The sequence below is a fragment of the Astatotilapia calliptera genome, chromosome 11 (assembly GCF_900246225.1).
Source record: "Astatotilapia calliptera chromosome 11, fAstCal1.2, whole genome shotgun sequence".
NCBI lineage: Eukaryota > Metazoa > Chordata > Actinopteri > Cichliformes > Cichlidae > Astatotilapia > Astatotilapia calliptera.
Window position 1 is genome coordinate 32,651,671 of NC_039312.1, and position 23,892 is coordinate 32,675,562.

The following is a 23,892-nucleotide window of genomic DNA, read 5'->3' on the forward strand; positions in this document are numbered from 1 at the left end:
TATCTTATTTTTCAGTGAATACAGAAGGCTCTCTGTGAGGTCTTTGAAGTGAGAGATGCTGCAGAGCTTCATGCTCAGATTTCACACCTGGAGGATGTAACTCTGCAGGAGGTCGAGCTTCACACCTCTGATCCGGACTAAAGGGAGCTGTCAGAGCAACCGCAGACTAGAGTCTTCCGGATTTCTTTTAATCTTAAAATAACCACACCACGTGTTGTTGTAGTTTTTTTTTTTTTGTCTTTTTATTTTAAAGAGTACAGCTCACCATAGGGAGAATCCAGAATAAATTATTGTGCAAAAAAGACAAGATTTAACGTCAGATTGAATACAAGTGATGTTGTAGCCTACACAGAGATACAGATGTCGCTCTTGCCAGCAGAGAGGTGAATATGAGGAGCTGCGTGGGTCTCCCAGCCTCAAACACTGGGCTTCCACACCTGGAAATGTGATGTATGGACACTCAGTCACAGCAGTTCATAAAAGAGAATAGAAGCTCTTGAGTTTCGTGAAACTCACCTCTTCACTCGCTCTTCAGCGCAGCAATCCCAGCCGGACTGCTGGGCTGATCCAGCTCACCTGTGTCCCGCGGTAGAGTCCCTGTGTAAGCAGATTAAATGGATGCCCCACTGACAGAGCTTATTGAAAAGTATTTAAAACAGTGAGTTAACCCTATCACACATACAGCGCAGGTAGAAAACATACATTTAGCTACATTATTTACAGGATCTGAGGTTCTGCGTCTTTATAAGACTACAACACCTATCCTTTTCAGTTACAAAAAATAGATACCAACAATCATTGTTAAATATTTTTGAGTGTTTATGTTAAATAGTTTATAGTCATTGATAGCTCTGAAGTCCCTGCCTGGTGATCAGGGCCAAGGTCTCCACAAAGTGTGGCTGGAGGGGGAGCTCTGGGCTGAGCTCTGTTTGGTCGCTCCTCTCTCTGCTCTGATCTCGGACTCTCTTTGTTTCTGAGGCTGTTTGGGGACTCTGGGAAACCTTTGTTGGAGTGGGAGTGGGTAAGGTCGGATCAAACGTTTCTCCCCTGAGGCACGTGCTTGAGCTTGTTTGAGTTTGAGCTTGGACTTCTGCCTCAGCATCCGCAGAATAAACTTTGCGTGCGGCAAAAAGTTTCTGCTTTGGAGACCTTCGGGCTGTGAGTGTGAACGGGCCAAACGAGCGGCAAAAGCTGCATGCAGCGCCGATCCGAGCTCCGACCCTTTCCCCTCGGGGCCCAGAAACCCCGAAGCTGTCTGCAGGCAAGTGGAGAAACCGTCCTGGAAGGAGCGTTTCTGGTCCCCACGTCCACCTGTAGTCTTGTCTCCTTTGGCATTGTTCTGGAGGAAGAGGACTGTGTGCTCCAGTATCTCAGCTTTCTCCACTCGGTGTTGAGTGGACCCCTGCATGAGAGCAGCAAGTTAACTGATCTTTACATTACATAAAAAAAAAAGAAAACATTAATAAATAAACAGTACTGAAATTCATGAACCATATTCAAATAGAACTAAAATATGATCTTACTTCTTGTGGCTCCTGCAGCAACATGGTCCTCAGACACTCCAAACTGCGGTTCATTCTGTCCCTTCGACGTTTCTCCACCTGAGATTTTATTAACTATCGCAAAAGGAAAAGAAAAGTCTAAAAGTGTTTTTTTTTTTTTTTTTTTAATTTCTGTGTTACAAGTGATGCAAAGTTGATCAGACGTTACCCGAGAAACAAACGAAATATAATCGCAGCTGCGTCTAAATTCCAATTTGATTGAAACAAACGAATAAATCCTCATTAGAATCTTTGTCAAAGTGGCTGCATTTGCCCATGTGAATAAAAAAAATCAAAGTTGTTTTTTTCTTTTTTTACCTTTTTATTGTTTGTTGCTTCCTCGGCTTCCTGTAGCAGCTTCATGGTTGCAGATGCTCTAACACCTTCTTTCTCAGGCTGACACCGATCAGGTAATGAGGCTCTTGTTCGACTTCTTTTTACTGACTCCCTGTAGCTAAAAGACTCCTCCTCCTCCAAACCCCTCCTCCTGGTATCTCAACCTCGTCGTTCCTTAAAACCCAACCAAGATTTAATTAATTTAAATCTCCTATCACAGTCTCATATTCACCAAACACGGAGATCTTCCCCATTGCGCAGAAATTTTACGTGTATGCATAAAAACTCACACGTAAAAATAACCAATAAAAAATAATTTAAATAAAAAGAATGACATTTGTAACTCATTTTTGTACACACTATAGGTGACAAACATTGAATGAAATGCTTCACAACAGCTCCTTTACCCCGAGTGACAAAACCAGATTTTGAGTGTTGGAAATATTTGCATTTCCTATAACGCTACCACGGGAGTTTCTGGTCATGTGTCTGCGCTTTAATCCCATTATATTTCAGTAAGATTTGGGGTCTTATATTCTATGAAGTCTCGTGTATTGTCAACACAGAATCTGATTTATTTAAAGGAACTTGACTTTTCCTTGCCGTCTCTGTACCCGTTGAGCTGGTTACGCAGTGAATGAAATTCTAAATAAGGTAAAAAGGTAAGGTAAAATTTTATTTATATAGCACCTTTCAAGACAAAAATCACAAAGTGCTTCACAGAAAAGCTAAAACATAAAAACAGAAATCAACCAAAAGCAAGTTAGGACAATAGTCCTGTTAATCCTGAGATTGTCTAAACTGGACTAAATGTTTCTTATTTTATGATTAAAACAGTTCACGAGAAGGCATTGACGTGTGTAAAACGAATAATATGATATTCGCTATTCGCAGTAGATTGGGGGTTGATTGTTGTTAAACTGCATTTTATCCCACGTTTACTTAAACGCTAAATCGTGCGCCATCGTTGCTTCCCATTAAAAGTTGGGGGAAATATTAAATTGTTTTGGTAGAGATTTCGGAAAACCATTTGCATGTGCTTTAATATATTATCTTATTCAAACTTGTTCCTTAGAGCGAATACCGACACCTCCTTATTCACACTTCACACTTTTGCATTTGTTAGTCACCCCCGCAGGGGGAGCGTGCAAGAAGCCTAAATTTTTGCATTGACACCTCCGTGTCACAATGGACCACGCGTGCCATTTGGGCCCCTGTCTCGTGCTGACGCGCCGTTTAACCCCGCAGTTGTTCGACCTTTACTTGTGCAAATCCTTTGATCTTGGAAAGTGACCGTGGGAAAGCAGGGAACACACCCCACGTGACACCCTTTTAATTTAACGTGTGAGGCAGTGGTTCCCAGGCTGGAGAACATGGAGCCCCAGAGGTCCCACATATGGATTCATTATCATTCTTTAATTATATTAGACCACAATTTACATGCGAAATTTTAATTATGATTCCGGATTGAACTCCACACCCCACGTGATGGCACACAGTCTCAGATTCGTTTTTTGATTACTTAGACAGTTCAAAGGAAGAGTATTTTATTTTTTTAAATTTTTTTTTTACTGTAAAAAATATATATAATTTAATGTTTCCTGTTTCATTTTTAAGCAAAGTATAAAAACACTCAAAATTGAAGCTGGGTTTACTCAGCACATTTGGATACAAAAATGGCTCTTAATCAGTGACTGCAATGTTAATGCTTCAGTTCATCTAACCTCTGTGTACTGCTGATATGTAATTCTGACTTTGTTGTACAAAGGACTGAGCAAAGATGGGAAGCAACTAAGTGTAATTCAAGGTCAACACCCACTTCATTATCAGGCTGTTGCTTACATGATGGTGAGAACTTCCTACATGTGAATAGACAAAGACTGTATCCGCACAAAGGGTATAAAGGAGCTGTTATAATTTTACCTTTTGGTCTGTCCATGTGGTATTGATTCCTTTGCAAAAGTTTTATTATTTTTCTTTCAATAAATTCAAAATGAGAAAGCTTTATATACAGTAAAACATATTTTAAAAGCACTTCAAACTTGGACAATAAGCAAAGATATTACCCTGGATGAGGCAGTGAGCACATGGCCTGTAGGGCTCAGTAAAAAGGACCCTCTCTATATAACTATCCAATGGCATTCTTGATAGTAACATGACACTTCTATTCACATCATTATGCTGAAGTGGAAAGGTTATAACAACTATATGTTTAAGTCATGTTCTATCTTGAGACTCAAAGTCCAACTTTGAGTATAGCATATATTTATGCAGTACGGCATATAGCTTACAAATTAAATTTTAGCTGCAGATTCAATTATTTTCCACTCCACTGATTAAGTTGTGTTTTAATGGCGGGAGACATGCTGGGGAACATATTACATGTGTTCCCTGATCTTGCTGTCTGTATATTGTGGTGGTAATATTTTGTAACTTGTTGATATCAACTATGCAACCATTTCTTTTTTGAAAAGTATCCAGCAGAGTTGTTTTCATTTATGTTTGACCAAAGCAAAACAACAACAACAGCAACAAAAAACAAGTATTCCCCGAGGACTTGGGAATTAAGCAGTGTTGTCAGTGACTTTGCTGAGCACAAGGCCTTAAAATGAACAGGTGAGTGGTTTGTTTTTAGTAAAGGACTGAAACATTTTTACTCATGTATATGTTGAAAGTATGGACTCGTACTGTAATATGTGTGTGTGAAGTATCTAGAAGCTGGTCCACTGGAAATAACTGATGATGATGATCATGAGTAGGCTATGCTTGTTTGGTAAGATGCCTCCTCACTGAGCCTGGTTGAAGAAGATGATGTCAGTGTATAGTATAAGTTTAAGTAAAAGCTTCCGTTCCCCCAGATTCTGGCTGCAGTTGCTGTCCATGGTGCTGATCAGAAGCTATTGATGCTATTGATTATTGCTATATATTATTTTTGCATTTACTGTGTGTATTTGTGTGTGTATGTGTGTGTGTGTGTGTGTGTGTGTGTGTGTGTGTGTGTGTGTGTGTGTGTGTGTGTGTGAGAGAGAGAGAGACAGACAGAGAGACAGACAGACAGAGACAGAGACAGAGACAGAGATGGAGAGAGAGAGAGAAAGAAAGAAAGAAAGAGCAAGATATGTCTGTGTAGGTTCTCAGTCATCCAGGTCATGGCTGTCTAAGGAGGTTGGAAAGAAAGCAAAGAAACTTAAAAGATGTCCTCTCTGATGACAGGTGGAACGTCTTCAAAAAAACTTACAGAAGTCCTGTCCGATCTTTGCAAGCTCCTGAGACCAGAGAACGAGAGAGTGTACCAGAGTGGTTGAAATTCACATTAAACACGACTAAAATTTCAGATAATGAGATATGTTGGCATAATCCGAAAACTCTAAATTCTAAGGTTTTTTTCTCTTCACTCTGGAGGAGGTCTATTACCATGTGCTTATTTATTTTATTTTGCATCTACATTTAAAAGATAGTGAATTTTAGTTTTTTGGACTTGAATACACTCAATCTTACTTTTACATTTACACAAGTACTTTACTAAAGTACAGTCTTTAAGTATTTATATGATTTCTATTTTCTACTGCTGCTATAATTTGGATGGGAATTTAATATTTATGCTCTCCAACCCAATTATTTTAAAACTTTACTTATTATTTTGAAGATTTTAAAATATTAATAACATCATCAAATATTAATAAGTAATTAAAATCACTAGCTGCTGTAAGAAATATACAGATGCATGCCTATCGTTATTATCTATTATAATAATAATAATAATATAATAAATATGATTCTGCATATGTGATTCTGAGTACTACTGTAACTACTTTAAGGACATATTTTTGCTAAAACTTTTGGCATATCAGTTAAAACAGGATTATTACTTTTATTTAGATACTTATAAATACTAGTACTGTGGTACAATACCACCATTTATGCAGTAACCTACATCTAAGCTACACAAGAACTTGATCAAATACCCAACAAAAGAAAAAAGACAATGCTCCTGAGCAAACACAGTACATGTGTAGTTTTTAGGAGGTTGCATGCAATCCTTAGCCTATTGTTTAGTTTTGCAACATTACTTCTGGTTAGAAGTCAAACTGCTTTTCAGAAATTAATAATCTAATGTTGGTGATTGTCAGCGATGTTGATAAGTTTCCTTTTAAAGCTATGAGCAACATTCTCTGCTTTTGTACTGGAGTAATTATAGTAAAAAAAAATAATAATAAAAAAAAACACAGGTCCTCAACTCAGAACAAATTCAAAAAGTCTAAATGGTGCTGATCCATATATATATATATGTATATATATATATATATGGTAGTATAATGTGTGTGTGTGTGTGTGTGTGTGAGAGAGAGAGTGCTGCTAATGAATCAGTTACTGTTGGTGTCTTGAATAAAGTAGCCCATTATACTGTCCCCTAGTCTTTTAGTTTATTCATTATGACCCCATGAATGTGACCGATCTCCAGCTGCTTGTGAATACAGAGAGTCTTTATTGTAAAAGAGGTAGAGAGAGGATACAGGTGTTTCACTGTACAGAAAAAAAGACAGCACTGTTGATACACTCATTCAAACCATTAATATGGACTCAGGCACACCTCATTCACTTTACATGGACACATAAGCCCAGTAGAAAACAAAACAAAACAGAGAAACAAACACACGGAGTCTTTGGATTTTTCTCTATTGCCCTCTCATTCACTAAATGCTATCTCTCTTTATGAACTGTTAAAAGAAAATAGCTGTAGCACTAATATTGAAAGTAATAATATTAATAATAATGATATAGTGTGTTAAAACAATCATGATACAGTCGCATTTCCCCCCCCCTCCCAACCACAAACAGATCTCAGTAACATGTCAAAAGTAGTGGAAAATAAACCCTACAACCCCAATGAGAAAACCACGCCAGCATGCACACGACACACACACGTTCACTCTATCATCTGTGCACTCAGCTAATCAGACAAACATAATGACCAACGCTGAGCGCTAAGAAAAGAAGAAAAAAAGAAGAAGAAAAAAAGACAACTTACACTTAAAATAACCAAACCAAACAAACAATATACAAAAACAACTGCAGCCAAGTGGGAAGTGCGATATCATTCTTTCGGTCTTTTTCCGTCATCAATCTTTCCATCGCTGTCGTTCTGTGTCAGTGGGTGGGCTCATCAGTCAGAGTTTTCTGACTGGTCGCTATGAGGCGAGGTGCCAGACGGGGGTGAGTTTCGACCCTGCCAGTTTCCGTTAGCCTAAGAAATCAAAAGAGAGAGAGAAAAAAAAGTAATGTTCAGGGTTATTCTGTCAATGCTGAGTGGCATCAGCTGGATATAATGTTGGGTACAAGATTGGCCGCATATGAATTTACAAAGGCTGACAAATTTAAAAAGTAAAGAAGAGACAGGAGAAACACCCCTCAACCATATTTTAAGTGTTTATGTTGGATAGTTTGTCCACCAGAGGGTGCAACTCCCCTGTTGGCAACACTTATTTTAAATGCCACAAATACAACAAGTTGATCCTAGCAGATTCAGGCAGAGTTTAAACAAGTAATACAAAACTTGCAGTAACAATTATTTATTTATTTATTTTTTGCATTGGCTCAGCTGCAAGGAAAACAGCATTTTGAGCTTTAGCTACACAGAGAGACATGCTGTTAGATGAAAACTTTGTTGGTTTGATTATCATTTGATCTGCTGATAATACGAATTTGAACAACTAGTCATCTAGATGCTAGTCGGAGCGAGACATTCTCTCACTCTCTCGTGGACAACACAGTTCTGCATTGCTTTGATGTCAGCGTAAACTAACATATAAACACACATCCAAAGCGCTCTGCCTGTGCAGCCACATTCTGCACAGGCAGAACCTGTGAACCTGATGCTGCTAGCACTTCTAACAGCAGCCTCAGTCAGCAAATTAATATGACACTGTCTTTGATGTTCTACAAAACACTAAGTGTTAAAACATGATTTGATTATCCAAAGATGTTTCATTTGTTACTGTTTTCTGAGTTTTTTTTTCTTTCTTTTAGACCGGGCAACTAAACTGATATTACTTCTCTACTACCGTATTTTCACAACAATAAGGCACACTTAAAAGTCTTAGATTTTCTTCAAAAAGTACGGCGCGCCCTATAGCGCAGTGCGCCCTGTGTGTTGTAAGGAGGATGTAGTAGAGAACACCATGAGAACGCTAAAGGGTGAAGTGCGTGCGTTGACTTTATTGCACATACCTGTATAAAAGAACAGGTATGTGCGTTATGCAGGACATCGTTGTTTTAACAACCCTGAAAATGGCAAAGAGACACGCTTACGAAGCACAGTTTAAACTGAAGGCCATCAGCTACGCGGAGGAACATGGAAATCGAGCAGCGGCGAGAGAATTTAAGATTAACGAATGGATGGTTCGCAAATGGAGGAAGCTAGAAAACAAGCTCCGGCAGGTCAAGAAAACGCAGCTGAGTTTCCGCGGACATAAGGCGAGGTGGCCCGAGTTGGAGGAAAGACTCGAGCGGTGGATCATCGAGCAAAGAACGATCGGGAGAAGCGTTTCGATGGTCACCATTCTGCTAAAAGCGGTTTCACTAGCTGAAGAGATGAACATTGAACATTTCCAAGGAGGTCCGTCTTGGTGCTTTCGTTTTATGAAACGGTGCCATTTTTCCATCCGGACCAGGACTACGGTAGCGCAGCAACTTCCAGCGGATTATAAGGAAAAGCTGGCCATCTTCCGCTCCTACTGCAGCAAACACATCGGCGACAAAAACGTCCAGCCCAGCCACATCACAAACATGGACCAGGTCCCGCTCACTTTTGACATCCCGGTGAGTCACACTGTGGAGAAGAAGGGGACCAGCACGGTAGCGATACGCACAACGGGGCACGAAAAGTCTTCTTTCACTGTTGTGCTTGGCTGCCATGCTAATGGACAGAAACTGCCGCCTATGGTGATTTTTAAGCGAAAGACTTTGCCTAAAGAGAAGTTTCCAGCAGGAATCATCATTAAGGCAAATGAAAAGGGCTGGATGGATGAGGAAATTATGAAAGAGTGGCTGAGGGAGGTGTATGTAAGGAGACCAGGTGGTTTTTTCCACACATCACCATCGCTGTTGATCTGTGACTCTACGCGTGCCCATCTCACAGCCGATGTGAAAAAACAAGTGAAACAAATGAACTGTGAGCTTGCTGTCATTCAGGAGGCCTGACAAAGGAACTCCAACCGCTGGACATCGGTGTGAACCGCCCGTTCAAAGTAAGGCTGCGAGCGGCCTGGGAGCGATGGATGACCGATGGAGACCACAGTTTCACCAAGAGTGGAAGGTAGCGTCGGGCGAGTTACGCCACAATTTGCCAATGGATTGTAGATGCTTGGGCTAACATGTCTGCTGGCACTGTTGTTCGAGCTTTCGCAAAAGCCGGCATCATTTCCGAGGAGCCGCACGGCACGGAAAGTGACTCTGACAGTGAAGAAAGTGAACCTGGCATGTTTGATGGAGATTTAGCGCAGCTGTTCAATTCAGACACAGAGGATGAGGACTTCGATGGGTTTGATTGATGATAAAAATGTGAGTACCAAACTTTGTTTTGCTCCCGCTTTATTTTTAAATACGCATACGGTACTTGTATGCGCCCTATGATCCAGTGCGCCTTATGTGTGTGTGTTAAATACAGTAATGGCACACATAACTGAGACTGCGCCTTTTAGTACAGAGCGTCTTATGGTCGTGAAAATACGGTAAGTTCCTAATTAGAAAGGAAAAAAATACAAGAGAAGCACAAGTTAATATTTAAACGTATGTAAATACCTGCACTCCCATTTGGTAGGCAGACTGTTCACCATTCACAGGTGGAACCCCGAGGAACAGGTCAGCTGATCCGGACAGAGAGAAGGACCCTGACCCTGAAGAACGACAAACCTTGATAGTCATTTGTGACAGACATCTTTTTATAATTCACCATAAAGAAATCCAAGGGGTTTTTACTGTTACCTGACCATTAATAAACAAGTCATTAATCATCAGACATATCGGCATGACTCATGTAGGCGTGGAGAATCAGGGGCCAGAGAAGGGCTTAACAACTGAGTTTATCGCCTAAAGGCAAGTAGGCATTTACTGTTCATGTCATTTTCTTAGTTACCTGTGGAATTGGGAGTGTGTGGGGAATCATCGCCCTGTCTAGCTCCCAAGGCTGTTTTCATGGCGTAGAGATTGGCTTCCTCTTGGAACTTGCCAATGTTTTTCTTGTAGCGGATTCTCTTGTTGCCAAACCAGTTGGAGACCTTCCAAAAATAAAAGGTAATCATTAAAATGACCACATTTTGAAGAAGCATTCTTAAACCTCCAGTAGCCATTTCAAACAGCTTAATACAAATTGTAAGTATTTGAGGTCACCTAAGCAGAAATCAGTCACTACTTCTTTTTTTATTTTTTTTTTAATTTAAATCTTTAAAATCCTGCCTGTAACAGTTGGAGAGTAAATGAATGGTATATGAATCCATGGACACCCACAACTTTTCCTTTCTCCTGGTTTCTTGAAGCATGCTCACCTGAGAGACGGTGATACCACACTGTTTAGCAAGTTCCTCTTTGGCTTCTTCACTGGGATATGGGTTAGACAAGTGGGAGTAAAAATACTCATTGAGGACCTCTGTAGCCTGTTTGCTGAAGTTGCGCCTCTTGCGTCTGAAAAAGGGTTAGAACACAGTGAACAGAGGTTTTCCTGGCTCAAAAAGGATGTTTGGGGGCGACGACATTAGTTTCTGAAATCATACCATCCATGAGGAGAAAAACTGCTTGAAACAGAGCATTTAAAGCAGTCTGAAACTGGAGCTGGTAACTTGCAGGGATTACTTTCACAAACACTAACTCCATTAATTGAAATTTGGTCACATTTAATGTAAGCATCTATCAGTGCAACATTCTATATGACCTAATAAACCATAACAGGTCACCTTAAAAAAGAAAGAAAGAAAAACTACAATGTTCACCTGGCATCTAGAAAGCGGGACCTCAGTATCATGACCGCCTCACAGGTGCTCTGCTTCAGCTGGGTCTGGATCGAACTGAATTTGCGGTGGATGATAGCCACCATCCGCTCAATCTCCCGTGGAGTCACAGGCCGTGTGCGCGACTGCTCCCTCAGCAGGTTCATCACATGGGTGGTGAACTCTGTGCACGCCTGGTGAAAGGTGGTGCAAGACGAAACACAATGAAGGAGAGAAGTGAAGCTGCTATACATGTGTTATTTTATAAAACTTCATTACTTCTGTTAATTATGATGTTTTCTAGCTGGAAAGACAATTTTATGATGAAAAAAAAACAGTTTAATTGATAATAAGGATAATTGGTACGACAATTGTTCTTATTGGTAAGCACGCACACTTAGTGGCCTCTTTATTAGGTCACTCTGTGCACTGCAACAAATTGTCATGAACATGTGGTTATTACTAATGGTGTTATCTGGGATTACACTAATGATTCTGTTCTTCTACTGACAAGGAATCAATATTAATATATTATATTACATACAATATGCTAATATACAATGCAGTAAATATAGTAATAGTTTAAGTCTTCATAACATAAGACTTTAAACAGGTGTTATCTTAATATCCACCTCTATTAATCCAATGCTTCTCACTTTCTGGCTATAACAAAAAGCATATATTGCACTGGTCTACAAACAAACGCTTCCAAAAGCAACATAGTCAAACCTTACTCATTTTGAGTTGCTGAAACTGAAACTGATGCCTAAAATAATTGGTGGACTCTGGTTTTCATGATATGCTGCAAAGTCAGATATAAGACCACAAACTGAAACCATATATATTACTAAAATATATTATGACCATGAAGTGTTGGCAAAAAAATGGCTCAAAGCTAGTGGTGATTTTCAGATATCCACTTTTCTTAAACTATTCATCTGATTTCAAACTGGACTTGAAAAAATGGAACGTATCAAGTACGAAGTGTCAAATTTGAATTTGGGCGTTTTTAAAAGCATATTAAAATATCAAAAAGGTAAGAGTTTAATTTCTTTCATAATATGTTCCTAAGAGGACTGTGACCAAAATGTATATAATCTCCACATTTCATCTATTAGGGTCCTACACAGCTAAATACTTTGATATTTAACTTTGACACTTCACTGTGAAGTGATGAAACCAACATATCTACATTTCATAATATTCTGGGTAACTGATGAAATTGACATTTCTCCATAGTAATCCATCGTGACAAAGTCTGGCATAGTGGGCTCTAACTAAATTCAGTGTTTTCTTTTCAACTAAAGTAATCACTTCACTATCCTTTCTAACATAATGTTTGATATTAACGCTCCTCTATTTTTAAATGGTTACATAATGAAGAAAGCTATTATCATAAGATACCACCATAAACATAACAAGATAAGTTTACAAAACTTGACAAATGTGAAAACTTGTAAACTTGAAAAACAAAAAATTATTTTGCAAACAACAGCCATTAAAAACTTCTGAAAAACTGCTGACCAGTGTTATCAAACACACCTGTCTTTTTTTAAACTAGAGTGCAAACCCTGATACTCCTAAACCTACTCTGCAGTTTATGTGTCCTGGCAGTAGGAGCATGTGCGGTAACGATATATAATCGCGATATATTCTTTTCTTCTGTATAACGTATTTTCCACACTATAAGGCACACTTAAAATCCTTAAATTTTCTCAAAAATCGAGTGTGCCTTATGTATGAATTCTGGTTGTGCTTACTGACCTCAAACCGATTTTGGCGTGCAGAAATCTGTTAAAAATGTTTGATGGATTGTCAGAGCATTCCCATATGGAAAAGATATAATAAATATAATAAAAACATATATGATTTACTCATGAAAGTGGCCACTTTCTCATTACTTTCATATATTTTTATTTTCCTTATTTTTGTTTTTCTACGTTGCACCCCGGTTGCCTAGGCCGGGGTGTAACATGTGGGGGCTCGTCCGGGATTGCCTTCACTGGGGGGTCCGGGGACCGCCCCAGCCTTTGTCGTCGCCGGAGGGTCCGTGGGACCGCTCCAGCCTTCATCCGCCTTCGCTGGAGGGTCCGTGGGACCGCTCCAGCCTTCGTCGTCTGCTGGAGGGTCAGTGGGACCGCTCCAGCCTTCATCATCTTCGTCTGCCTTCGCTCCAGCCTTCGTTTGTCTTCGCTGGAGGATCCGCGGGACCGCTCCAGCCTTCATCCGCCTTCGCTGGAGGGTCCGAGGGACCGCTCCAGCCTTCGTCGTCTGCTGGAGGGTCAGTGGGACCGCTCCAGCCTTCATCAGCTTCGTCTGCCTTCGCTGAGGGGAGGGTCCGTGGGACCGCCCCAGCCTTTGTCGTCACTGGAGGGTCCGTGGGACCGCTCCAGCCTCCACCAGCCTTCGTCCGCTTTTGATCAAACATTTCACTTGGGGTTACATGTTTGATTTTTGGGTGGGGGGAACTGTTACGTTTCGGTGTTGTCGGTGTGTTGTTTTTGGCGTGACTGTTATGTGTTTCCTGTTTTACTTTGAAGGTCTGTTGTTATCTTAGTGTGTTTAGTTTACATTTTCCCTGTCTCGTCAGTTCTAATTTGCCCCAGCTGTGTTTCCCTCCTGTGGTCCATTCCCTGATTGCCCCTTCTATGTATTTAAGCCTTGTGTTTCAGTGTGTCATGGTCGCGATCTTCCCCCCGTTGTAAATAGTTTGACGTCTTGTTGTAAATAAATAGTTTGTTGTAAATAGTTGTGAATGGGTTTGTTAATATTTTCGTTTGAGACACCTTCGTTTTGGGATTTTGGTGGAGGGCCTTCGTGGTTTTATTTTCCTTATTTTTGTTTTTCTACGTTGCACCCCGGTTGCCTAGGCCGGGGTGTAACATATGGGGGCTCGTCCAATCGCGGGAGGGTCCGAGGGCCGCTTCGGCCTCCGTCTGTCTTCGCTGGAGGGCCCGGGGACCGCTTCAGCCGTCCGCCGTCGCTGGAGGGTCCGGGGGAGGGACCGCTTCAGCCGTCTGTCTTCGCTGGAGGGTCCGAGGGCCGGTCCAGCCTTCATCCGCCTTCGCTGGAGGGTCCGAGGGACCGTCCCGGCCTTCGTCGTCTGCTGGAGGGTCCGAGGGACTGCTCCAGCCTTCATCCGCCTTCGCTGGAGGGTCCGAGGAACCGCTCCAGCCTTCGTCTGCTGGAGGGTCCGAGGGACCGCTCCAGCCTTCGTCGTCTGCTGGAGGGTCAGTGGGACCGCTCCAGCCTTCATCAGCCTTCGTCCGTCTTCGCTGGAGGGTCCGTTGGAGGGACCGCTCCAGCCTTCGTCCGCCTTCGCTGGAGGGTCCGAGGCACCGCTCCAGCCTTCGTCCGCCTTCGCTGGAGGGTCCGAGGCACCGCTCCAGCCTTCGTCTGCCTTCGCTGGAGGGTCCGGGGCACCGCTTCAGTCTTCGTTTGTCTTCGCTGGAGGGTCCGAGGCACCGCTCCAGCCTTCGTCGTCTGCTGGGGGGTCCGTGGGACCGCTCCAGCCTCCACCAGCCTTCATCCGCTTTTGATCAAAACATTTCACTTGGGGTTAAATGTTTGATTTTTGGGTAAGGGGGTGTTACGACTGTGACCGTAATTGTGTGTGGATTTGAGTGTCTAGGTGCTCCTCCGGGGTATGTTACGATTTGGCGTTGGTATTGTATTGTTTTTGTGTGACTGTTATGTGTTTCCTACTTTATTTTGAAAGTCTATGTTATCTTAGTGTGTTCAGTTTACGTTTCCCTGTCTCGTCAGTTCTGATTTGTCCCAGCTGTGTTTCCCTCCTGTTGTCCATTCCCTGATTGCTCCCTCCATGTATTTAAGCCCTGTGTTTCTGTATGTCATGGTCGCGATCTTCTTCCCCCCGTTGTAAATAGTTTGGCGCCTTGTGTGTGATGTAAATAAATATTGTGTTTTGCTTTAAAGAAATTAGTTGTTGATACTTTCGTTTTGGGATGATTTTGGCGGAAACCCGTATTAGTTTTTTTCTCGTGTGTTTTTACCTTATTTTTATTTTCCTTATTTTTGTTTTTCTACGTTGCACCCCGGTTGCCTAGGCCGGGGTGTAACAAAGTATACAAAACATACAAGTTTCATTATATAATTTTTCAAGGGATCTTATATGTGTTTTCACTCTTGTATGCTTTTCATACAAGTTTCATACAAGACAGATAAAAACTTTATAAGATTTATTTATATCTTTTCCATATGGGTTACAGCTGCCGTAGTGAGTTGCTTCGCGGAGTAATCTGGGTCCAAAACTCCGTTCTCTTCAGCTCCCAAAGTCAAACGAACACTGAGAGTTAAAAACAGTCTAAATTCTTTCATCTTTAATAAAATCATCAGCGTTGCTGCTTTACCAGGTGTAACAATTAAATTTAACATCCAGGCATCCATCAAAACAGAATTTGTTAAATTTAACGGAGTTAGAAGTTAGCTCGCTAGTTTCCACCTAAACATTTCATACCATGTTCTGACTGGGAGATTTCTGAAACTAATTAAAAAGTACAGCTCTGCTACCACTTCCAACATAAATGAAGACAGGAAACTAAACAGCAGTGGCGTTCGCAGGGTTACTGAAGTTGGACTACCTGGTATATAATGTTGTGCTACGTGATTGCTAGCGACACAGCTATGTTAGCATAACATTAGCACAGTGAAGCTGGAGGATGAACCCCAACTTTTTTTCCCCACTCGATAAAAGTTAACGTGAGGGATTCTGGTGGTCAGGGACAAATGTAATCGCATATCAGGATGCTATACACGGGCCAAACTTCAGTCAGGAGAACAACTGAGATCATTCATCCACAATACCAGGTTAGTTATTAATATACTGCAACAACATGGGAATAGAGCAGCAACGAGAGAATTAAACATTAATGAATCAATGTTACGGAAGTGGAGGAAGCGCAGTTTTTGGCTTTCCCCATATTTCAAAAGTGCTTCATCTCTTTGCTATGACTGTCGCCCGGCATAATTTGTAGATGATAATGGTTGTAGCCGCTGTTATGCTTTTGACCAAAACAGGCGTAGCTTGATGACATCATCAACATGCGCTACCGCAATAGAGCGGTATAGTCAAAATCTCTATCGTTGGCCAAATTTATATTGTTTCTATCATATATATCGCCCACCCCTACCTGGCAGTTCTACTACAAATGTCAGCGGAAAGTCCTGCAACTAGCTGCTGATGGGCACAAGTTTGGAAATACAGGTTTTATGACGAGGTGATGACTGGGATCTCATACTTGGTCTCCTTGAATATGCCGCTCTCTTTGTTCTTAGATGTTGTAAAAAATCCGCCTTTGAAAATGTGACAGAGTATACTTTGCATAGTTTTTGGTTTTCTTCTTAAAACTCTAAAACATTTAAATCTTCATTTTACTATAAACTAATATTGATTGCTGGAGGGTGGTATTGGTTGCCTTGGAGTAGTTTTTCGACTACATGACCACAGTCAGATAGACACCCCTGACTGATATCAGCATATCCTTAATCTTAAGTATAGGGCAAAGGTTTGTGTTTCAGGAACTTAACTGTATGTTGCATTCAAGAGGATTTTATAGCAGATCTAATTTTCTCTTTGATACTAGCTCACAAGTAGGGCTTCAGTGGAGCTTGTTGGTCTAATAAGCCTAAAATGCCTCTCAACATAAAGATTTACTGAGTCATACCTGACACAAATGGAAAGGAATGAATCCGCCCTGAAGCAAAGTTATGTGCTGTGAACTCTTGATCTAGCATGCCAGTGTACAACATTGCTTCCAGGTACCTCTAGTACAAGCAAGCACGTACAGGCAATGTCAGTGCTAAGCTGCTGTTGCGACACAATACCTGCTCATACTTCTCCAGCTCAGTGTGGTAGATACTGCGAATCTGGCTCAACTTGCTTTTGTAGTCGGAGTGCTCGAGAGAGCTGTCAGGTGACATCCCCCCAGAGCTGGTGGCAGCAGAAACAGCAGCAGCAGCCCCGCCACCCTTCTCTGGCCCCGCTACGCCCTCCGCCAGCAGCATGTTGTCCAGTCGCACCAACTGAGGATCTTGAGGCTCCTCCTCCTGGGTGTTCCTCATTGAAAGGCCTGTCAATGAGACAAAAGTCTCTTGGTTTTGAAGGTAAAAGACTCGCAACTCTCTTAAACCAAAGCCTTTACAAATAATGAACCATAAAAAACAAAAACAAAATAATGATGGAACCATGTTTGGAAATAGATAAGTAGTTTTTTGTGTGCTCTCGTTTTTTTTTGTGCATCACTCTCATTACATTTTCACTTCAGACTGTACCTTGGTGCAACCTAGTTATTTTAAGTGTTCATCATACCTGTACAGGTTCCTTTACCCTATGACAGATATTGTAAAATATCTTGCAACTCTAGATCTGTCACTTATGGTTCAAAGATTATAGTTTAATGACTGGAAGGGGACAATTACAATAAAGTCAAAGTCTTTAAACTATATCACCAGTTTATCACCAGAGGTCATAAATAACCTAATTTGTTCATTTGAAAGATAAAAATTTACAAGAAGAATTTAGAAGAATCTAGTTTTTTGCTGGTTTTAAAGTGCAACTATAAGTGAAATCTAAATGAAAGATTACTCATCGCCCTTCTGTTATATAAATGAATGCAGTGAGTTGACCCTATGCTTCGATGTAGAATTTGAAGTTATAATGCATATAAAATGCGATAAAATCAGCTTTATTTATGCCAAGAAAAAGTTGGAAAATTCCTGTGTTATCATGGCCAAAACATTAGACACAACATATAACACAGCAGCTTAAATAAAATAAAAACAACCCTCAACCCGCAATAAGTTAAGCATTACTCAAAAAGGCGCACAGCTAAGTAGAAAATATTTTTAAAAATAAAATAAAGAAAAATATCCCTATGCATAAAAATCACATCTATGTGTGTATATAGTGTACAAGAGCTTACCACCTCTGTACACTGACTTTTTATTTATTTATTTGCATTGCACTTCTTCTTGTTGTATACCATCTTGCTCCTTTTCTTAATGCTTTTGAACTATTTTAACTACCCTTTTTCCCCCATCATGAATACTAAATATAATACAAAATTAGCTTATTACGAAGTAATCTATACAAAGTCAATACAGGTGATGTAGAATGAGGAAGAAACAATTTACTTTATCAGTCCTTGTGGCAGCTTAAAGATAATATAGTCCTGACAGCAACCTGATATGACTATAATATATTGCACTGTAGCAATTGTACCTTATGTTTGTCCAGCTGTTGTCATTTGAGTCCACTTATACTCCAATAAGCATTTATTAAGAGGGCTGTCGGATTATTTTGCTTTTGACTCTGAAAGTATAAAAACTATGTCTGTGTGTTTACTTGGCCATTCAGATTGTTTATGACTTTATTGGTTCCTGATGACAGAATGTCAACACAGTCTAATAATGCTCCCAAACAAAATTAAAGCCATGGCTGTTGACAGAGAGCACAAGAAAACTCCTGCAAATAGAGCAGAAACCTACCAGTTTTTTCCTTGATCTCGCACAAAACGCTGAACAAAGCGGGTTTCATTCGGTGACAGTTGAGCGCATGTTTCCTGCACATAAAAAAGAACAAACATGACCTACCAGCCTATTTGTAAACAAAGGCATAGAATGACAGTACGCAAATCGACCAAAACAAAAACAGAAATCACAAAGTGACAACATTTAGCCGAGCTAATTTAGCAAACGTTAGCTCCTGGCTAGCTGATAGTTAAGGGGGTAACCTTTCACTGCTAGTATGTCTGCATATGACAGCCAACATGTTAGATAGTATATTTAGTTGTTTACTATGTAATTAAATTATAACCCGTGTTGTAGCGCAGTGTTAACATTTATATCGGCACGGTCCTTAGCTACCTATTTTAGCATTAGCTTGTTAGCCTTGGTTAGCGTAGCATGCTAACAAAAGCTACATATTAAACAGCCGCTGCTGAAAGAAATGCGTGTTCCTAACTTACAGCACAGAAACAGTAAACACTGGCATGTGAGTTTGAATCTGCACAGGTTACACCAAAAGCAACTTTATGTCATTAGTCCAGCTAATTAGCTAGCTTCTAGCTGAATAATCTAAACAATAGAGTGAAGTTCAGGAAACTTTGTCACTGCGAGACGGAGTCGACAAAGCAGCACAACAAAATACCGCTGCAGCGGCAATACCACTAAATAACAATATTTAAAAAGAAAGGAAGCATAGCCGTGACTCACTTTGCTTGTGCCTCGTCCAAACTTTGGTCGGTGATAGTCATTATCTGCTGCAGTATGTCCCCAATATCTCTGCGGGTTTCATGTCCGTTCTCTGTACCCTCGAGGCCCGACTCCGCTCCGTCGGGCCGATGCTGGGAGGGTTGGTGAACTGAGTTGAGCGCGTGCATCCCGGGGTGGCCACTCACGCCGAGTCCCCGGCCGTTGGATGGCCCATTGCCCGTCAGAGGCTGCTGCTGCTGCTGCAACATCTTCGGCGACGCACAGTGGCGACGACTGCTGCCCGACTGTGCTCACAGACACAACACAGACCAGAGACATCGCACAGAGTTGGGTCCCCTAGCGACTGACAGGAAACGGTGCAAAATGTGCATGCACAGTGCAGCGCGTGATAGACAAAGCGTCGCTGTGGGTACGGTGGAGTAGCACTATTGGTTTAAAGGTAACCACAACAGCAAAACATCTGCACTCCCTGCATTTTCACAAAGCAGAAGTGCGCGGGGGTGGTTGCATGTGCGTGGGTGGATAACAAAGAAATGACATTTAATTATACAAAAGTAGTTTATGTGGCTTTTTGATAGGGCCTCCAGATCCCAACAAACTGAATCTGGGGCAAACAGATTCATCTTGTGTGGGAGATGTTAGGCTAAGAAAGAGACTTTTTTTTTTTTGTATAACTACCTTAAAAGAATATACAGGTGACGTGTGTGTAAAGGGTAACTATTCTAAATAGGCTCTAAAATGTTTTGCCTTTGGAAAACCTCTCTTTTTCTATTTTGATTCTGGCTATTTAAGCAGATTTTCTGTCTAATCAAGTTTGGGTTTTACTAGAGCTGCACATTTCATTTTCAGCCACATATTTCTTATGATACTCACGTGTTAACTTTTAAAAAAAATTAAATGTGATATTCCCTAGTTTCCTAACTTATTTCTCTTTTTAGAATGAAAAACGTGGCTACAAGCACTAACAGAAGCATTCAAATAAAATAAACTTCTTTTTCAGCCTTGTTTTTCAAGTAATAATCTCGCTTAGACAGCTTCCCTTACTTGTCTGAGTCTACTTCTCGTTTTAGCTGCAAGTCAACAGGATGTGAAAACCACAGAGAGTTAAGAAAAAAACTGCGCCTGTTTCAACATGCTGCACTTGGGGTTAACATAACCAAATGAGCAGCAGTTAAAGCAGCAGCTGCTTTAACAAGTGTACATGGGCATTATAAAACCTTTCCTTTGGGACATGATTGCATTAACCACACACATCGCACATATAGAGAGTGATTCTGCTTTTAACAGTAATATTTCATGTCAACCTGACTTGTCAAATATGGGCCGAGTAAATAGGGGTGGGCTGTGGTAAGAGGAACAGGAAGAGATGAGATGAGAGAAAGACAGAAGGTAGCAGGGCAGATAGAAAAGGCGAGAGCTCATCACGACGGCATGTGAAACTAGCAGATTTTCTTTTTTTCTTCTTTGCTCTTAATAAAAACGTTGACAGGACGAGTGATAAGCCAAAAATGCTGTGTTCACTGGATCAAGACTTTGAAAGATGATGTTTTGAGAAGATAAAAGGAAACGAGGCGAACGAAAAGGTAAGGGCAAAAATTAACTGAAATTTAAATCACTTTGTGGTAGACAGTAGCTTTAGGGGGGAAATAACAATGTGATCTGTCAACAAGAGTTATTCGACTGAACTGTTTGGGAAAATACACAACAGTGATCACCTACCAACAAGACCCTGACATTTGTGATCACATAGTCGAACGTTTTACATAGCTAGGAGGAGTTTGTGACTTCAAGTTTCTTTTAAATTTCTGCCTAAACATCTGTTGCCCACATGCTGAAACCTGTCAAACTGGTTTCTCACATGTTTTGTTTCAAAAGAAAGGCACAGCAGCTCTGCGGTACTCATCATGCTTTTAAGTTTCAGTGTTTATAGATGTCGTGTTTTTCCTTATGGTATTTTTTTTAAGTACTAACTGAATTCTGATATTTTGGATCACCTTTTTTTTTATCCACCTCCAGCTTCTTTCTGTTTTCTCACAAGGATCATAAGGATTGTAAGAAAGACCACTGGACAACACAGATATCAAAGTTGAAATGGCTGAAGAGGAGCTGTTGGAGCCTCTTGTCATCATTGAAGATGGAGATTTGGTAGAAAGTATTACTGAAATTAGGGCGCCAAGCGGTGCAGATGTCACTGTACAAAGCTGTAGCGAGGAGTTTGCTATCAAAAAGGAAGAGGAGCACACAGAAGAGGAAAACAGTCAACAAGAAATAGCGGGTGAAATAAATTTAGAAGAGCAAAGCCTGGAGAAACAGCAGATAACCAGAGAAGAAGACAAACCAGAGATAACAGAAAGCACAAATGATGGACTCAAAGGAAATGACAGTAAAAGTGAAGGGCAGCCGGATGAAGTGCTTAAAGAAAAAACTGAAAAACCCTGTAGCACAGAGGATGAAAAGGCCACACAGAATGACCCTGAGGCAGACACAAACAAGCTAAATTCATCTGAGCTACAACCCGAGGGGGGACCAGACCACAAAGAGGATCTCAAAAAGGTTGGTATTTGCTCTTCTTACCCTGAGATTACCTGTGTTGTAAGTTGACTTTAACACTTTGCCACCAGCCACTGCAAGAGAAAAACAGTCTCATGGTGGAAGAACTGCAGGTACCACTTTATTTCAGAGCATGTGGGAGTACGTAGGAGTGGATTCTTTTGCTTTGCCAACAAACAGTCTGTGCCATTCACTCAGAAACCATTCCTCTCTCCCTCCGTCTTTTTCACCCTCCCACCTGTGTTTTCTCAGGCTCACCGGTTAACCCCTGACTTCCCAGAGGCGCTGTATGACCTGCTTTGCACCTTTCAGGAGGGCAGACGGCTCAATGACCAGCGCTGCTCCTTCAGGCTGGAGAGTGGGGTGAGGCGGAGGAGGTGCCACTCTGAGCCCAACACCTCCAAACCAGTTAACAGAGGTAAGCGCTCTGTTTTGCCATGGTAAAGTGTGGAAAAGGATACAACTTTTGCATTTGTTTTTGAGCTATGACTCATGTTGAACAAGCAGAATCAAATGCAGCTACCCATTCTCCCTGACTCAGGAATTTTCAGCTACCATGTTTCCATGTTTTTTTCCTTGACCACTGACCACTGCCTTTCCCCCGCCTTTTGACCATTTAAGCTCTTTTCTCTCTCATTTCTTTACAGTCGTCTTTTCCTCCATGACTTCACTGCAGAAAGAGGAGTTTTTTGACCTGGTGGCCACTGCACAAGGACGGCGGCTCGAGGACCAGAGGGCACAGCTTGGAAGGTCTTCACCGCCAAAAACAAAGACCAGAAGTGTCAGAGGGAGCATAAGACAACTGTCCCTGTCTGTGAAAAAGCCTGCACCAGTTCCTGCGCCCAAAGATGATCTGTACGATATGATTCTAACCACACAAGTAAGCAATGAGCTTGTTTGTTTAGATGTGTTTGTCGTGAGCTGAGGTGTTTTCTGCTTTGTTTCTGAGAAGAAAAGTTAGTTTCTCACTAATGCGAGAAAGAGTGTTGGCAGCAAACCTTTTACCTACTTTCACTGCATTGCTTTCATTTTCACAATTTGTTTTGACCCACAGGCTCAGGGCAGGCTAGAGGACCAGCGCAGCAGGGCTCCAGGTCCCATGGATGATGAGGACTTCTTCTCCCTCCTCCTGAGGGTCCAGGGGGGACGCATGGATGAGCAGAGGACCGAACTACCATGCTTGCTGCAAACCTGAGATGGAATAAAACCCAAAAGTGTGGGGCTGCTGTGTGTGCCAACTGCCAATGTAGCCTCCCTGCTTAAGTTTCTATTTAAAGAGGACTTCTTTTTAACCCCAAAATGCTTTGTGTTGGGGGTTGGGGTGGAATTGCTGTATCTCCTAATAGTGTTAAAGTTGTCAAAATTGGAGCAAAAACGCTAATGTTTGAGCAACAGTGCTGTTAATGTAAATTAGGAGAGTTCATGATGAGAAGTTTACTTTTAGTTAATTTTTTCCAGTAACCAGGATCAGTAGATATGTGATTTCTCTGCTCTGGAATTATTCCATTGTATTGAATGTCTGCAATGAGCTCTTGAATGGTTGCTGTGTGTGTGCGCGTGTCCTAATTGTAGAGGAGGCAGTCTGCTGAATTCTATTGTTGTCGTTATTTGTACAGATCTAATGTAGCACAACAGAAATAACAGTGAGCTCCAAGTTCAGGAAGTGCTGGGACTAGTTCTCCAAAATAAATCAAATGCATCCTGGAGAGTGTATTCTTTAATTTTCCTTATGTCTGTACATATAAATCTTGTAGTAGCCTGTAACTACAGGCATTTTGCTTGTGACACAGGGATGCATAAGACCTGTTCTGCTATCTTCATCATTAGGCATCATTTGCTGTTCTAGTTCACATTCCCACAACTTTGTGATAATGTTTAATCTTTAAAAAATCCCCCTCCGCACATAAAACACTCACATATGAATAGATGAGCCTTTTAGGGAACAGGCGAGGCTAAGATAAAGCTGTTAATTTTTTACAGACTTCATAGTCTGAAAACAGGTGTTATCGCAGTGTTCCTGAATTTCTCTTTAATAATGTGACGTAACCTCAAAGGAAATCAGTAGTTACTCTTTGAACAGTGTTCTAGATGTATGTAACATTTTCTTCAGTCTATGCAAAAAAAAAAAAGTTAACAGATAATCACTAACCAGCTGTAATGGCTACTTTCAATTTAAAATGTCCCCCAAAATTTCATGTAACTCTAATAACAAGAATCAGTCAACTAGGGTTAACATAAAAACACCAGTTGTG

At 41.1% G+C, this 23,892-nt stretch overlaps 3 protein-coding genes across 4 annotated transcripts; 1 reads left to right on the plus strand and 2 right to left on the minus strand.

Annotated features, from left to right (window-relative positions):
- Positions 1-321: 321 nt before the first annotated feature.
- On the minus strand, positions 322-21,885 carry LOC113031964 (transcription factor HES-7-like). The gene is made up of 5 exons (XM_026184544.1): positions 21,676-21,885; positions 1,860-2,051; positions 1,524-1,616; positions 517-1,402; positions 322-437 (listed from the first exon to the last, which is right to left on the minus strand). Exons 2-4 carry the CDS (start codon positions 1,902-1,904, stop codon positions 872-874), a joined length of 669 nt encoding a protein of 222 aa, XP_026040329.1. The 5' UTR covers positions 1,905-2,051; positions 21,676-21,885; the 3' UTR covers positions 322-437; positions 517-871.
- Positions 6,341-19,416, minus strand: pbx2 (pre-B-cell leukemia homeobox 2). Its single transcript, XM_026184541.1, has 8 exons — positions 19,091-19,416; positions 18,365-18,438; positions 16,703-16,947; positions 10,862-11,052; positions 10,421-10,556; positions 10,012-10,153; positions 9,678-9,772; positions 6,341-7,122 (listed from the first exon to the last, which is right to left on the minus strand). Exons 1-8 carry the CDS (start codon positions 19,336-19,338, stop codon positions 7,042-7,044), a joined length of 1,212 nt encoding a protein of 403 aa, XP_026040326.1. The 5' UTR covers positions 19,339-19,416; the 3' UTR covers positions 6,341-7,041.
- gpsm3 (G protein signaling modulator 3) lies at positions 19,467-23,344 on the plus strand. 2 transcript variants are annotated; one of them, XM_026184542.1, is made up of 6 exons: positions 19,467-19,529; positions 20,580-20,673; positions 21,107-21,643; positions 21,893-22,058; positions 22,288-22,520; positions 22,695-23,344. In XM_026184542.1, the coding sequence occupies exons 3-6, from the start codon at positions 21,182-21,184 to the stop codon at positions 22,833-22,835; spliced, it is 1,002 nt and encodes a 333-aa protein (XP_026040327.1). In that variant the 5' UTR covers positions 19,467-19,529; positions 20,580-20,673; positions 21,107-21,181; the 3' UTR covers positions 22,836-23,344. The 2 variants fall into 2 exon arrangements, with proteins under 2 accessions (XP_026040327.1, XP_026040328.1); XM_026184543.1 differs by lacking the exon at positions 19,467-19,529 and having other exon boundaries at positions 20,254-20,673; positions 21,129-21,643.
- Positions 23,345-23,892: the final 548 nt, after the last annotated feature.

Bases quoted from the DNA above. Each gene is read 5' to 3' on its own strand.
- pbx2 (XM_026184541.1), bottom strand. From the start codon at position 19,338: ATGTTGCAGCAGCAGCAGCAGCCTCTGACGGGCAATGGGCCATCCAAC. The intron at 11,053-16,702 runs GTATTGTGTCGC...ACCTTTCACCAG, and splicing joins AGCTGGAGAAGTATGAGCAG to GCGTGCACAGAGTTCACCAC. The intron at 10,557-10,861 runs GTGAACATTGTA...ACCCTTTTTCAG, and splicing joins TCCCGCTTTCTAGATGCCAG to ACGCAAGAGGCGCAACTTCA.
- gpsm3 (XM_026184542.1), top strand. From the start codon at position 21,182: ATGGCTGAAGAGGAGCTGTTGGAGCCTCTTGTCATCATTGAAGATGGA. The intron at 22,059-22,287 runs GTAAGCGCTCTG...ATTTCTTTACAG, and splicing joins CTCCAAACCAGTTAACAGAG to TCGTCTTTTCCTCCATGACT. The intron at 22,521-22,694 runs GTAAGCAATGAG...TTTGACCCACAG, and splicing joins ATATGATTCTAACCACACAA to GCTCAGGGCAGGCTAGAGGA.
- LOC113031964 (XM_026184544.1), bottom strand. From the start codon at position 1,904: ATGAAGCTGCTACAGGAAGCCGAGGAAGCAACAAACAATAAAAAG. The intron at 1,617-1,859 runs GTAAAAAAAGAA...CTTTTGCGATAG, and splicing joins AAGCAACAAACAATAAAAAG to TTAATAAAATCTCAGGTGGA. The intron at 1,403-1,523 runs GTAAGATCATAT...GCTCTCATGCAG, and splicing joins TGCTGCAGGAGCCACAAGAA to GGGTCCACTCAACACCGAGT.